The sequence below is a fragment of the Terrapene carolina genome, unplaced genomic scaffold (assembly GCF_002925995.2).
Source record: "Terrapene carolina triunguis isolate 2854851 unplaced genomic scaffold, T_m_triunguis-2.0 Scaffold232, whole genome shotgun sequence".
NCBI lineage: Eukaryota > Metazoa > Chordata > Testudines > Emydidae > Terrapene > Terrapene triunguis.
This window is the reverse complement of record NW_020664583.1, coordinates 5,022,323-5,038,389: the sequence shown is the minus strand read 5'-3', so window position 1 is coordinate 5,038,389 and position 16,067 is coordinate 5,022,323. Positions and strand designations below refer to the sequence as shown.

At 47.2% G+C, this 16,067-nt stretch overlaps 1 protein-coding gene across 1 annotated transcript in view; it reads left to right on the top strand.

The window, feature by feature from the left end:
- The window catches only part of IARS (isoleucyl-tRNA synthetase), a 220,978-nt gene that overhangs the window by 123,527 nt on the left and 81,384 nt on the right, over positions 1-16,067 (top strand). The window contains exon 19 of the mRNA XM_024195652.2: positions 787-870. Within this exon, the coding sequence (XP_024051420.1) occupies positions 787-870 (84 nt within the window). The remainder of the gene's footprint in view (positions 1-786; positions 871-16,067) is intronic.

Sequence of the window (16,067 nt, the reverse complement as noted above, 5' to 3'; positions counted from 1 at the left end):
TATATTAGTTTTCTTTACTGAACAGCTTTTTATTGTCACCTCGTTGTAATAGGTTCAGATACGTTACTCTAAATCACAAGTGAGACATTTTGGTAGCCTAGGAGTACATAGTGGTTATAGTTAGGTCAGTTTTTGGCTACCAATGAGAGAGAAACTTGTCACAAAGTAGCAACGTTACAGAAGATGAATTTAACTGCCCATCAGAGAGGGACATTTGTGTCTCCTATCCGGGAATTATGCCTAGTTCTTCACAGGAATATTTGCCCTTACTTATCGGCCACAAAGCTAATTAAAACTGGATGGAATTGAGGAAAGAAATGATATGCCATTGTGCACAAGGAAGGATACCCTGTTTAAAAGCTACATGTTGATTTGGAGGTTTATATATTTTTTATAACAGTAAATATATTTTTCAGTGTCATAACTTGCCACATCTTCAGGATGATGATACTGATCCAAAGCAAATGTTTTGTTTTTATCCTCTTGCACCTTATTATGCATCTTAATTTCTCAGAGGAAGATGGAATCTTCTAATTGAGTCTGTAATTTAGGAGCCTATTGCTTCCAGATTTTCTCAGTGCTCTGGAATTGTCCATCATGCTGAAATAGTGTGCTGAGTGCATGGCAGTGGCATGGGTAACTGTAAACATATTGTGAAAATCAGATTTGAGTTTTAATCAATTATTTGGAAAGGAAGCTGGATGTAAAAGGATACTTGGTTAGCAACTCTTGTGTTGTCAGAGTCCTAAGAACTCATTCCCCACACTTGGCATTTGTTTTTTTTAGTGATGGCCAAAAAATGAGCAAACGCAAGAAGAACTATCCTGATCCAGTGACCATTGTAAATGGTTATGGAGCTGATGCACTAAGGTAGGAACTGGCAATTCTGTCTGTTTTTTTTCTGTAATGTAGATACCTAATACTTCAAATTCCTATGAATGGTTATATCAGACATGTATACCAGAAAGGCTGTAATGGGTTTTGACAGATAGCGATAGGAAATAACTTCAGTTTAGAGTATTTCAGAACTCTGTGGCAAGGAAGTAGTTGCGGGAAGGGATGACCCAAGGGATTGGTAATGGGTTATGGAGCCTTGAACTTCTAAAACATTGGTTCCGATCCTAACAAGGCTGATAATGACTGAAGCTAATTGCTATCTGATGGCTTTTTGGTTAGGAAATAAGTTGGGTCCAGTTCCTATTATATAATATGTCAATTTAAGCTGACACTAATTGGGCCTGGTCTACACTACGGGATTAATTCGGATTTAGCAGCTTTAATTCGAATTAACCCTTCACCCGTCCACACAACAGAGCCATTTAGTTCGAATTAAAGGGCGCTTTAAATCGATTTCTGTACTCCACCTCGACGAGCGGAGTAGCGCCAAAATCGATTTTGTTAATTCGAATTAGGGTTAGTGTGGCCGCCACCACCGAATTAATGTGGTTAAAATTAATGGGGTAGTGTGGCCGCACACCACCGAATTAATGTGGTTAAAAACCGAATTAATGTGCTTAGTGTGGCCGCGCACAATCGAATTTATACAACCTGTTTCCCAAATTCGAATTATCTAAATTCGGATTAATCCCGTAGTGTAGACATACCCTAATTGGTATCATTGCTGGCTTTATAAGCATAGAGGCCAAGTATTTGAATGGTCATGAAAACTATGATCAACTCCTCCTCAGAGCTAGTTACTCTAGAATAGCATATCTGCACATAGGCTGCATGGTGGAGGGAAGCTTGTGCAGTCGCTGCTTGTGCAGTCGCTACCTGTGCTATATATTACCTATGGAGAAAAGAATTGGTCTACATTGCTGTTTAATGCAGCATCTTTCATAAGCACTATGTTCAGTTAATATTGGAGACAAAAGTGAAGGGGCAGATCTGAATATATTCATGTACAAAAAGCACCTTATTGATCAAACGATCTAGGTCTTTGGGCAATTTAAGTTGTTTCATTAAAATAATATAAATGCTCAAGTATAAGAGGCATTTAATTTGGCTGGGGGCAATAAAATCTCTTCATAACCTAAAGGTGGAATATGGACATTGAATATCTGAATTAATATCTTATTTATGGTTGTAAAGAGCCATTTGAATGTTGTTATATTCAAGTTTTTATAATATGTCACCAGGCATCATGATTGCATGCTGAGACTATGGCAGATCAAATAATAAGTATGTGTGTCTGTGTCTGTTGAAAACTTTCCATTTGCCATAACTGAAACTTGCTTTAAAATTAACATTTATTTTAAAAAGACTAGACTTGTGTTTGAATACCTTGAAAAATGGAACAGAGGTCTCTACTTTGATACAACTTTAAAATTTAAGCTACTTCCACCCCCACCCCTCCACCACCACTACCACATTTCAGAAACATTGAAGTCCCCTTTTGGTAAATGCCTTGTATCTCGTCAGTTCAGGAAGAAATTGTCATAAAAAACTAGATTTACTGTGAAGGCTTGAATAGAGTTCTTAAGTTGATCAACAAGATCAAACTCTTTTATAATAGTCTAACCATGGTCAGCAGAATATGAAGCAACATGACTGCAGAGATTCCCAGTTGTTATGGAGGCTTTTAAACTCAATGTTCAGTTGTTGTTTTTTCCTAATTTTTTTCTGCCTTAAAAAAAAAAATGCTAAAAGGTACAATTCCATTATTTCCCCATTTTTGTTCAATAAAAGGCTAATTCATTTTTCTGCCTGACATTCACTTTCTAATGTCATATTTATTTATACACACACCCACACACAGAGTATAAAGCAGTACAGACTAGGTTCATTTAAGGAAAGACTTCTGTGATTCAGTTGTTTGTGCTTATCCACTGAAGCACTTCTTGTATACTGTTTATAGAATAAGCTACTTTAGATTTTCTTGTCGTTTTGGCACGGTTTCTATGCAGAGTTACTTTAGCTTCTGTGAAGGAAGTTCTCCCCTCCCCCTCAGGAGAATCTTTACGAACGGTAGCTTCAAATTAGTCTCAGCGCAGCAGTATGTTAGTAAATACAGCATCCCCAGCAGTTACACACATAAGCTGCTTAAATGTATAATAGGATGAGAACTCCAGATGGAAGGAATAGCTAGGTAGCACAGAGAGTTAGCACACTGGTCTCTGACTTTTAGAATCTTTAATTCCAGTGTTCTTTGAATTGTATGTGAAACCATTCAGTGTCTAAGAGCTTGTTTACACAGTGCAGCAATGCACATCAGAAGAGGTGTACAGTTGTAGAGCACCTTAAAGTATTGAGCTCTAACTGCCCTGTGCTGACCCAACTGATGCACTCTTAAAAGTATGTGTTAATGTTGTATTGTTTTCAAACAGGACTACATTCATGCACACTAGGAACCTTTTAGAGCACATCAGTGGGGTCAACACAAAGCTGTTAGAGTTCAACACTTCAAAGCCCTCTACAATTTTACACCCTTTCTGGTGTGCATTGTTGCACTGTGTAGACCAGTCCTAAATGTTAAAGCTACCATCACACTTGGGCAATCTTGACAACCTTGACTCAGATGGGCTGTAAGCCAAAGATGAAGTCGTGCAGTGAGGGAAAAAGTGTGGTGTTCTCTCTCTTTCTCCCCATTTAATTTCCCTTCACTTCCATGAGCTCCAAAGAAGGTCCTCACATTAAAGGGAATGTATTTGTGCTATACTCTCCACTCTGCCTGCTTTATATTTCCAAAAGTAGGGCAACAAAAACTGGCGGGGACTGCAGGAAAGGATGGGGTCAGTGGGGAGAGGAGGGAAATACTTATTTCTATGGGCGTCACGTAATTTTTTGGAACCAGTTTAACTGTTTTGGTTAGGAGTGATATTTCTGCCAAAAGCTATACCAGTACAGCTACTGAGGTGGACATAGTTACATTGGTACAGCTTATTTCTCCTTCCCCTATCTTAGTATAAGCATCTTTATACTAGAATAACTGCCCACACTAGGGGGACTGCACTGACTTAACTACAGCAGCATAGTTAATGCAGTACAATTTTTGTATGTAGATGAGCATTTGAACTCAGCAGTTTTTTCTTGCTCAACATGCTAAAAACCTATCCTGTGGGGATTTCTATGCTTCACGTGCTACAGTTAATATTTCTACTGTGCTGGTCTGGATCAAAAACTGCAACTTCAGTAAAAAATTTCCAAATATCAGTTGGTGATTGAGTTTTCTCTGCACCTTTTTGGAAGGAATGAACATGTAGACTTTGCCCTTCTTGCCATGTCAATATATTTGTGATGGGGAATTGGCTTTCCTCAGCCTGATATCTAGTGCCTGATAAGGGTATACTAAAATGTTACCATGAAGTTAGATTGATGGTGAGTGTGAACTGGCGTCAGTGATTGTGGAGTCTTAACAAAAATGCTAGGATTTCAGCACTACATGGCAATAAAGGCAATGAAGATTTAGTGGCCAAGAAATGCAAGTCTAAGGGCTTGTCTACACCACGCAGCTTTTAGCGACAAGGCTGCCTTGTTGCTAAACGTCAGCGTGTGTAAACACTTTATTTTGGTACTTTTGCCGACAAAATACTTCCAGCCCCGCAAGCGGCATTAGCTTTGTCAGCAGGAGAGCACTGCTGCCGACAAAGCCACGTTCACACAGCCACTTGCGTCGGCAAAACTTTTGTCTTTCGCGGGGGGGCTTTTTTAAGTACCCGTGAAGGACAAAAGCTTTGTCGACAACTTCACAGTGTAGACAAGCCCTTATAAGAATAAATGATTAATAAAAGTATGCAAGTTTTGTCCCTTTATTTGGATTGGTTCCAGAGTAATCAATTTCTTCCTACATTACCTTGAAAGTAATGTTTCACTATTGTTAATATAATCAAGTGACCTAAGCCCCCATCTGCCAACACAGGCAAACAAATAGACTCAGCCACTGCCACTGAGTGTCTGCAATTCTGTCACACTTCTTTTTTTTTTTTTTAATCAGAGGGCAATAGCTTCTACAGCTGAGCTTTTGTTTGCTTCATTGAGGCCTTATCCCTCAAAGTTCAGACTGGTATCCTAACAATACACCTCTGTGAAAATGTGCTATTTGCATTTGGCAACTAATTTTCATGGCATGAGGTGCCAAAAGAATAAATTGTGTATTCAGGAAAGAATATAGCAGTGTTATTGTTAATTCAGAGGTCGTCCAAGACATACATCTTATCTCCTTATAGAAGATAGTCCATTGTGCAACAAAACCAACCCCCTATACTTTATACCACTTACCTAGACAATGTTTAACCTCAAGTATCATCTGCTGTCTAGGTCATAGAATCATAGAATATCAGGGTTGGAAGGGACCTCAGGAGGTCATCTAGTCCAACCCCCTGCTCAAAGCAGGACCAATTCCCAACTAAATCATCCCAGCCAGGGCTTTGTCAAGCCTGACCTTAAAAACCTCTAAGGAAGGAGATTCCACCACCTCCCTAGGTAACCCATTCCAGTGCTTCACCACCCTCCTAGTGAGAGAGTTTTTCCTAATATCCAACCTAAACCTCCCCCACTGCAACTTGAGACCATTACTCCTTGTTCTGTCATCAGGTACCACTGAGAACAGTCTAGATCCATCCTCTTTGGAACCCCTTTTCAGGTAGTTGAAAGCAGCTATCAAATCCCCCCTCATTCTTCTCTTCTGCAGACTAAACAATCCCAGTTCCCTCAGCCTCTCCTCATAAGGTCTATCTTCTCTCACGCATGAGATAGGAAGGATCTCCAAGAAGATCACCTATATTTTCTTCTCTAGAAACCGGAGGCTTTTGATGATCTGCAGTGTGTTTTTTGAGACAGTGTCATTAATGCCAATCACTGTAAACAATCGGTCTTTCTCATACTTCTATTCATAACGAGTCAGGCCACTGTTCACCATGATGCCTTGCTCGCACACCAGGGTGCCAGGTTTTCAAAGACCTAGGGTGTAGGTATTTAGGTTTGGGATTTTTTTTCCCTAGGGAAATTGGAGAAAAGTTGATAACTGTCTTTTTGTGTCTTGGGTTGGAGTCCGAGAGCCCTATATGACCAAATGTTCAATGTGGAGACAATACAGGTGTAAAATGATTAAAAATGTTAAGTCCTGTAAAAATAGGTAAAGCCAAAGCACAGAGAGTTTTGTATGGCTATAATATGGACCATAAATAAAATGTCAAGGTTGTAAAAGTTAAATCTACTGCTTCATTTCACCCCTTCTGTTTTAACCCGAAGGCAAAGCTTTTTCCCCCTCCTTGCACACAGAACTGATGTAAAAACACCTGTACACAACATTAAGTACCAAATACATCTGAAGCAAGTCAAATAATTTTCTGCTTCAGTAAACACAGGCCACGTTGATTTTGAGGTAAAGATATTATTGCAAGCTGAGCAGGCTCAGTATAAACTGCTTTAAAAAGGCGTTTTACCATAGGCAAGTGTCCTTAAAATGACTGAAAATAAAATAAACTCTTGTTTTGTGCTAGTTTCTTTTCTTTACGTTCAGAAGCATTTTATTCTGACTAGCTTTAAAAACCAATTTCATTTGAAGATACGTTTAGTCCATAACAGTCCATGCTTCTGGTACTATAAATAATTTATTTACAGTGTCTTCAGTGTCCTGTAATTACACAGCTGCTAGTACACAAGGACACCAGATAAAACCAAGAGAAGTGCATGTTTTCTGAAGCCTGCAGACAGTAGTGTTTGTTACTTTCCTAAGTTTATTTACAGGCCATTTGCTGTTGTGGTAACCTTGGAACACAGTGGGTAAAGATTTAAAATGACATTTATGTAAAATAAATTAGGAAAATTTAGAGACGACAGTATTATTGGTTTGCAGTGTCTGTGTTATACATTATTGCCAGCCCTGAAAGTTCAAAAATCTCCAGTCACACTTATAAATCATGTGAGACTGGCTCACAAATTATGAGATTAAAAAATTATGTAGAGTTTTTGGTCTGTTTGAAGATCTTTGTATTTCCCCTCCCCACCTCCACTGTATGTGAGACAATTAGTGTTGTAAACTCTGCCAGTTCTTCTTCGAGTGCTTGTTCACGTCCATTCCACATTAGGTGTGCGCGCGCCGCGTGCACGAATCGTCGGAACTTTTTCCCTCAGCGGCTCCCGTCGGGCCCGCAGGGTCCCCCTTCCCGCCAGAGCGGCGCCCCGCCCTCGCGTATATATATCCCTGCAGGCCCGACACTCCCTCAGTTCCTTCTTACCGCCCGTGGCGACGTTGGAACAACTCTGTCTCTCGCCTGAGAGTGTCCCTTAGCATAGCCATTAGCAGTAGTTAGCAGTTCATAATTACAGTTAAGAGTTTTAGTGTTAAGTAGTTGTTTAGTTCTTCTAAGGACCAAAATCACTTGGTGATAGGGGTTTGGTCAACCCGGCACCGGCCCTGGGCGGCGGGGCATGCCGCACGCCCAAGGCTTTAAGGCGTGTGCCGCGTGCCGCAGGCCTATGCCAGTGAGCGACCCGCACGAGTCGTGTCTCCGTTGCCTCGGGGAAGCTCACCAAAAGGAGCGCTGTAAAATTTGTAAGGCCTTCAAGCCCAGAACCAAGAAAGAGAGGGAATTTCGCCTTAGACAGCTCCTCATGGAGGCGGCGTTACAGCCCTCCTCTTCCGCGGCACCGTCCGCTTCGGTGCGGAGCGCCCCGGCATCGGTCCGCGACCCGACACCGGCGGCGCAGACTAAGCCCACGGCACCGCCAAGGCGGGAACATGCCCGGCACCGATCTTCTTCGCCGGGCAAGGCAAAGGGCCAGCCTAAGGCCCGGGGACGCTCCCCTCATAAGAAGGCGGCACCGGCGAAGCCCGCAAGTGCGGCCAAGGCCGTAACGGCCCCGGTACAGGTCCCGGCACCAGTGGCTCCGGCGCCGAAGGGCCCGTCGAGCCCCGGGACGAGCGCGTCGAGTGCGGAGGATGGGCTGGAGGAACTGTTGGAACAGCCCTCCACCCCGGACACATTTGAGGCGGCAAAGGACCTCATCGAATTGTCCTCCGAAAGCACACTCCGCGCTGCAGACATTCCGCCGCGGCTGCCATCCAAGGGCAAACCGGCGATGATGCGCCCATCGCGGTCGCCATCTCGGCACCGTTCACGGCGCCGGTCCCGGTCGAGCTCCGCCTCGGTGGACTCCCGGCTTCCCGCCGCACAACGGGCCGCGAAACAGTCGGGGCCCGATGCGAGCGTGGCACCGCCTCAGCAACCCGGCTCGAGCAGGCGCCGGGACGCTTCGATGGCGAGACTCCCAAGACCACCCTCCCGCAGCCGCTCCCGGTCCCGCGGTCAACGGTACCGTTCCCGGTCCAGATCGGCACGCCGGTTCTCACGGTCCCGGTCCAGACGGCACCGCTCCCCGACACCGGACCGGCACCGCCCCACGGCACCGCCATGGCCCTCTAGGTCACCGTCCCTAGCGTCGGAAGAGGACTCGGGCCTTTCCAGATATGGCCGCAGAGGGCATGCCGCTAGAGAACACGAGGCCTCTTGGCAACCACATTGGAACCATCCTGGGCAGTGGCCATTCTGGACACCGTGGGCCTATCATCAGCAAGGCCCTCCATCCAGGACTTCGAGGTCGGGTCCCTCAGGAGACCGGTCCCGCTCCCCACGGTGCCGCCCTACCTCCCATGCGGAGGCCACGGTCTCCAGACCACCGGATGCAGAGAGGGCGGACTCGGCACCGAGCTCGGCACCGTCCCTGACTCGGGACAGGGGGCGCACCCCGGAGGGACGCCCCACCGAGGAGGAGATACAGGAGGACGAGGAAGCTCAGAAAGCCATGACCTCCTCCTCCTCGCCGGACGAGGCCGTGGCGGGCACGACAGTATCCGGCCCTCCCCCTATTGACCACCGGGCTCACCAGGACTTGCTCCGCCGGGTGGCCCTTAATTTGGGTCTACAAGCAGAGGAGACGGTTGAGCAGGAGGATCCGATGGTGGACATTCTGAGCCCAGAGGGTCCCTCCAGGATCGCGCTCCCGCTTATAAAAACGGTCCAGGCAAACTATAAGACCGTATGGCAAACGCCAGCCTCCTCTGCGCCAACCGCAAAAGGCGTAGAACGGAAGTACTTCGCCCCGTCCAAAGGGTTTGACTTTCTCTTCTCCCACCCGACCCCATGTTCGCTGGTCGTCTCGGCGGTTAATGAACGGGAAAGGCATGGCCAACAGGCCCCGGCACCCAAGGCCAAGGAGGCAAAACGACTAGACCTTTTTGGCAGGAAGGTCTATTCGTCCGGGGGCCTCCAACTGCGGATAGCAAATCAGCAAGCGATCCTAAATAGACATAACTTTAACTCATGGGCTTCGGTGTCCAAGTTCAAAGAGGCCTTGCCTCAGGGTTCACAACCTGAGTTCGCGGCGCTAGTGGACGAGGGGAAGGCGGTAGCCAAAACGTCGTTACAGGCCTCACTTGACTCTGCCGACGCAGCCGCTAGAACAATTGCGTCGGGCGTAGTGATGAGACGTTCTGCATGGCTGCAATCCTCGGGCCTTCCCCCGGAGGTGCAAAATACCCTCCAAGACTTGCCGTTTGAGGGTACGGGTCTTTTCTCAGAGCAGACTGACGCCAGGCTACACAGCCTCAAGGACTCTCGGGCTACCCTTAAGTCCTTGGGGATGCACACCCCTGTGACACAGAGGAAGCCGTTCAAGCCCCAACCTCCTCAGAGGCAGTATCATCCTCGCCCTCGTCAGGAACCATACCGTAGACGGGGCAGGGACAATAGACGTAGGCGCAACAATACGCCTAGCCAAGGCCAAAACCAGGGCCAAAACAAGACGCAGCCGGGAAATAAACAGGGATTTTGAAGCTGCGATCGAGGACAGCGTACCCATCCCTTCTCCGGATCCACCCCTGGGTTTCAGGGACCGCCTGTCCCATTTTTCCCGTGCCTGGTCTCATATAACATCAGACCGCTGGGTCCTGCGCACGGTGGAATCAGGTTACACCCTCCAGTTCTCCTCGCCCCCTCCCTCCCACCCACCACCCCCGTCCCTCTTCAGGGACCCCTCTCACGAGCAACTCCTCATACAGGAGGTACAAACCCTCCTCGAGGCGGGGGCGGTGGAGGAGGTTCCTCTGGACTTCAGAGGAAGAGGGTTCTATTCCAGATACTTCCTCATCCCCAAAGCCAAAGGGGGCCTCCGTCCTATCCTGGATCTCCGCAAGCTGAACCAGTACTTGCAGAAGCCACGGTTCCGTATGGTCTCCCTTGGTACCATCATCCCTTCCCTGGATCCGGGGGATTGGTACGCTGCCCTCGATATGAAAGACGCTTATTTTCACATTGCCATTCGCCGAGCTCATCGGCGTTTCCTACGCTTCACTGTCCGACAGCGCCATTTCCAGTTCACGGTCTTGCCCTTCGGCCTTGCAACAGCCCCACGTGTCTTCACGAAATGCATGTCGGTGGTAGCCGCCTTTCTTCGAAAAAGACGGATGCGCGTCTACCCGTACCTGGACGATTGGCTCCTGGCGGGCCGGTCGGAGGCAGAGGTCCGCGCCCATGTGACGCTGGCATTGCAAGTATTCCGGGAACTCGGGCTGTTGGTCAATGTGCCCAAGTCATCGCTAATCCCCACACAGAGGCTGGATTTCATAGGGGCAACCCTGGACTCGGTAGAGGCACGGGCAAGTCTTCCCGTATCCCGATTCCTGGCTATCAAGGAGGCCGTAACCTCCGTTCAGCGATTCCCGACGACCACAGCCAGATGTTGCCTGCAACTCCTGGGTCACATGGCAGCGTGCACGCACGTAGTCGGGCTCGCCCGTCTCCGGCTCCGACCGCTGCAGCTATGGTTGGCTCAGGCATATCGCCCCAACAGAGACCCCTTGGACATGGTCGTCACAGTCCCGGCTCGGGTATCGGATGCCCTCAGTTGGTGGCTCAACCAGCAGCAGGTTTGCGCAGGGGTCCCATTCACCGCCCCACAACCGACTCTGACGCTAGTGACAGACGCGTCGGACCTGGGTTGGGGTGCGCACCTAGGGGACCAGCGCACTCAGGGCTTGTGGTCCAGGGAGGAGCGGCTGCTCCACATCAACCTAAAGGAGCTGAGAGCGGTTCGCCTCGCCTGCCAGACCTTTCACGCCACCATAAAAGGACACAGCGTGTCAGTTCTGACAGACAACACTACCGCGATGTTTTACATAAACAAGCAGGGTGGGTCCCGGTCCTCTCCCCTCTGCCGCGAGGCTCTCCTCCTCTGGGACTTCTGCATAGCCCATTCAGTACAACTTCGGGCGGCGTATCTTCCCGGGGTCCAGAACGGGCTGGCGGACCGTCTCAGTTGGTCCTACCTCAGGCACGAGTGGCGGCTGAGACGGGACGTCCTCCGGTCCATTTTCCTGAGGTGGGGGTTTCCCCAGGTAGATTTATTTGCCAGCAAAGACAACAGTCAGTGCCCGCAATTCTGCTCGTTTCAGGGTCACAGCCCAGGCTCAGTGGCAGACGCCTTTGCTATCCCATGGGGCGGGAGCCTGAAGTACGCCTTTCCCCCGTTCCCACTCATTCACAAGGTCCTCCTGAAGGTCCGCAGGGACAGGGCGACAGTCATCCTAATCGCCCCGGCGTGGCCACGCCAACACTGGTTCACAACTCTGGTGGAACTCTCCGTGACCTCTCCGGTGGCCCTTCCCCTACATCACGACCTCATCACTCAGGATCGAGGTCACCTACTCCACCCGAACCTGTCAGCGCTACATCTCACGGCATGGCTACTCTCTGGCTAAGTGGGGTGGAGCACAGGTGTTCACATGAGGTTCAGCAAATCCTACTTGGTAGTAGGAAACCCTCCACGAGGGCAGCCTACCTGGCTAAGTGGAAGCGCTTCTCCTTGTGGTGTGCGCCTCACCACTTGCAGCCTTTGCAGGCCTCGATACCTCTGATCCTCGACTACTTGCTGCACCTCAAGCGTCAAGGCCTCGCCCCCGCTTCTATTAAGGTGCATCTGGCCGCCATTTCGGCGTTCCACCCTGGAGAATCGGGCAGATCCGTATTCTCCAACCCCACGGTGGTCCGTTTCCTCAAGGGTCTGGAGCGGGTGTTCCCCTACTCGCGCCCTCCTATTCCCCCGTGGAACCTCAATCTGGTTCTCACAAAACTTATGGGGCCGCCCTTTGAACCCCTGGCCTCTTGCTCCCTCACGCACCTTTCATGGAAGGTCGCGTTCCTTGTGGCCATTACCTCGGCTAGGAGAGTGTCCGAGTTGAGGGCCCTCACCTCGGAGCCCCCTTATACCATCTTTTACAAAGACAAGGTGCAGCTTAGGCCTCACCCTAAATTCCTCCCGAAGGTGGTTTCGAATTTTCACATGGGGCAGGACATTTGTTTACCAGTATTCTTCCCTAAGCCCCATACGGACCCGAGCCATCGCAGCCTGCACACCCTGGATGTTCGGCGGGCATTGGCCTTTTATCTGGACCGTACCCGACCTTTCCGTAAGTCGTCTCAGCTGTTCGTGGCCATTGCGGAGCGCATGAAGGGCCAACCGATTTCTACGCAACGCCTGTCGGCGTGGATAGTGCACTGCATACGTACATGCTACGAGCTCGCCAACACGCCTGCTCCTCAGATCAGGGCTCACTCCACTAGAGCCCAGGCGTCCTCGACGGCCTTCTTGGCACAGGTCCCGCTCCAGGAGATCTGCAAGGCAGCCACCTGGTCGTCTGTGCATACCTTCACAGCACACTACGCGATCCACCATCAGACTAGAGATGATGCAGTGGTCGGCAAGGCGGTGCTGCAATCAGTTATTCCTTGACTCCTACCCTCCTCCAAAGGTAAGCTTGCGAGTCACCTAATGTGGAATGGACGTGAACAAGCACTCGAAGAAGAAAAGACGGTTACTTACCTTCTGTAACTGTTGTTCTTCGAGATGTGTTGTTCACGTCCATTCCACTTCCCACCCTCCTTCCCCTCTGTCGGAGTCACCGGCAAGAAGGAACTGAGGGAGGGTCGGGCCTGCAGGGATATATATACGCGAGGGCGGGGCGCCGCTCTGGCGGGAAGGGGGACCCTGCGGGCCCGACGGGAGCCGCTGAGGGAAAAAGTTCCGACGATTCGTGCACGCGGCGCGCGCACACCTAATGTGGAATGGACGTGAACAACACATCTCGAAGAACAACAGTTACAGAAGGTAAGTAACCGTCTTATTTATTGAGTAAGGTAGCCTGGATCTTCCAGCTTATCCCCCATTCTAATGAATTAATTTTTGTGTCGTACCCCCCTCTCTCTTCCCCCCCCCCATGTCCATTCTGCCAGGCCTGGGTGGGCAGCTGCATGGGGTCCTCTTCACTCCCTTCACAGTGCTGGTCCCTGTGGGTACTCACTGTGGGTGTGCATGTGCTCCATGCCCCTTAAACTGGAAACTTTTCAGTAGCAGTGTCTGTTAGTCCATGCCTGCTCCCTTTGCCGCCTTGTGCTCCCAACCAAGGGTATAAGGGGCATCACGGACCAACCACCTTGCTCCAGTTCCTTCTCTAATGTGAATAGAAGAAGGTCTGAGCTACTCTTCCTCAGAAGGCAGGAAAGTGGGTGACTGGGCTGAAGTTTGTGAGGGGACTGGATCTTCTTGTATCATTTTGAGACTGGTTCCAGATCCAGCCAAAATCCTGTGACTTGAGAACAAATCGCAAGAGTCAGTGACCGCATGTACAAAGACTTGTACAATGAGATTTGCTATACCGAAAAATAAAAAAATTGGAGGCCAAATTGCTGTTTCATTTATTTAGTAATTAGACGTAATACTGAACTATTTTGTATTGCCACATATAGGTCATCTAAATTCAAAAGAAAGTTTCTTCTATTTTTAAACATGTATTGAAGTCCAGCTTTTAGAGTTTTATGTTAAATTCAAAGTAGTACACATTCCTGTACTGCTGACATTCATGCTTTACCATCTATTTGCCCGAACAGCTGTATTTCATGTATTATGTTTATGTGAGAAGGTCTTTCAAGAAGAATTCATGGTCCAGTATTTTTGAATGTATTCTGTCAGCCTAAGTTAGGGTTTTCAAGTGCCCTAAAGGAAATCTCTGTATAGATTCATTAGTTTAGAAATTTGTGTTCTAAAAAGTTTATAAAACATGACAAATTGAGTTCTGAAATAAATCTGTTACTGACCATGTTGAAATCTTAAAAAGAAAAGCTTTTTGGCAAGTTGAATGAAGTACTACATACATCTTTATTTTAAATAATTGTATAGGTTAAGTTAGCTGAGTGAGACACTAGTTCTGACCTACAGTAGTCTTTGTTATACTTAAGCTAGTAGAAACCAAGTTGTCTTCATAGTTTAAAATACTAGCTTAGGGCAGTGCATATATAAGGTTTTAAAAGATAAACTTTTTGCAAACTGAAGTGGATACATATTATGATACACTTAAAAAAAGGTAAGTGAATATTGTTCTCATTATTACCGCAAAAATATAATATATATCTATTTATATATTTATATTTGTGTGAACTACTCTTCTCCTTTGCAGCAGATTTACAAGCTAGAGGCTTTAAATCTCATTCTAAATTATTTCAGATTTCACTGCTTACTTGTAGACGTATAGTAATTTTTAACCAACACAGAGACATTATGCATTATTCTAGGTACCGGTGTTTTTATTTGGTACTTTAAAAAAAAAAAAATGTTGGCACACTGAGTGCCTGGTGGAAGAAGTTGACTTGTTTTGTTCAGTAAGGACACCTTAAGTTCTGTATTGTTGGCTCTAGTGGGGTAACTGGTTAAGAGGAATAGTGGCTCAATTTGACTTCATGTGGCTATGGAAATGGGTACTCCAAAAACAATCACCCACTATCCTGTCCTTAAGATGAGATAAGGGGGGGAAAGGCAGGAAGTGAAAATCCCTTGTCTAAGCCAACGTTAAAAACTCTTATTTGCTCTTCATGCAGTATGGGAAAATCTCAACTGGCAGCTCTTAAAGTTGTCTGTTCTGACTGGCAGAGTTGAGCAAATAATGGGAAGATATTTTCCCATCAGTTATGTTCTCCTTAATGACTTTGCATCTCTTGAGCCACACTGTAGGAGTTGTGAGCCTGCCCATGTGGGCCCTGAATCTTTTTGTGCAGTACTGGCATTTAGCCGGCATATGCATAACATCCCTCAAGACCAATATTCTATTGAATCAGGTTGTAAATACCTGGTTTACACCATGTGTCCATTCCTTTCTAACCACTAGCCAGTGTGGTCCTGGTACCTTACTCCCTCTACTTCTATGTGGGAAAGTTAGCTTTTTGTTACAAACCCTTCAATTTAGTTAATAGGATTAGTACAGGGAAAGTTGTTGAAAATTTTCTTTGTTTTTTCCCTCCTTGTTATCTGACTAAAATATACCGGTGGCCTTGTCTATTGTGGTGGAGGCAGAGAAAAAGGCAGGGATCAGTTTCCTTTCCAAAACATCAGTTGGATGTTTGCATGGCTAATGATTTTCAGTGCTTTTGGGAAGGGCACTCCTCCAGGGGATATGCTGTTTGTGAAGTCATCTCTCCCAAGATCCAGAAAGGAGATTGGGTCAATAGGGTTGTCTTTCTAATTACATGAGACCTGTTGGCTCAGGAGAAACTGATCTGAGACCGTGCTTCTTGGACCAAGTAGATCCAATTTGAAACCTTCCTTGGTATTGAAGTTGGGATCCTTTGGGCCCCATGCTGTTAGAGGAAGCCCTAAAAACAAACCGTCTATCTAAGTAGTATCCATTGCTAAAGGACGTAAGACTTTCAGATTGTGCCAGAGAAGAGCTTTGTCTTAACATGGATTCTTGAAACCTAGAACAGTCAAGAGACACTTTCTGAAGGATCCAGCAATTGACTCTGGCCTCAAGGCAGCCAGCCTCCTTGGATTCCAGGTGCAAGCAGGAGCGATTCTGAAAAAGGAGTGGCCTTCCTTCCTGCTGAGCTGATTGGATCACTCCTCAGCATCAGGACAGCTTTTGAATAAGTCATAACAGCAAGAGCACTTCTCCCTTATGGACTTTAAGGAGAGGATATATTAGTATTCTGATTCATATTTGGTTCTTAGTCCTGACTATTTTCCTTCTGAGTTCCACCATGTTAATACTGGTAGTATTCTAGCTGGAACAAGAATATGACACG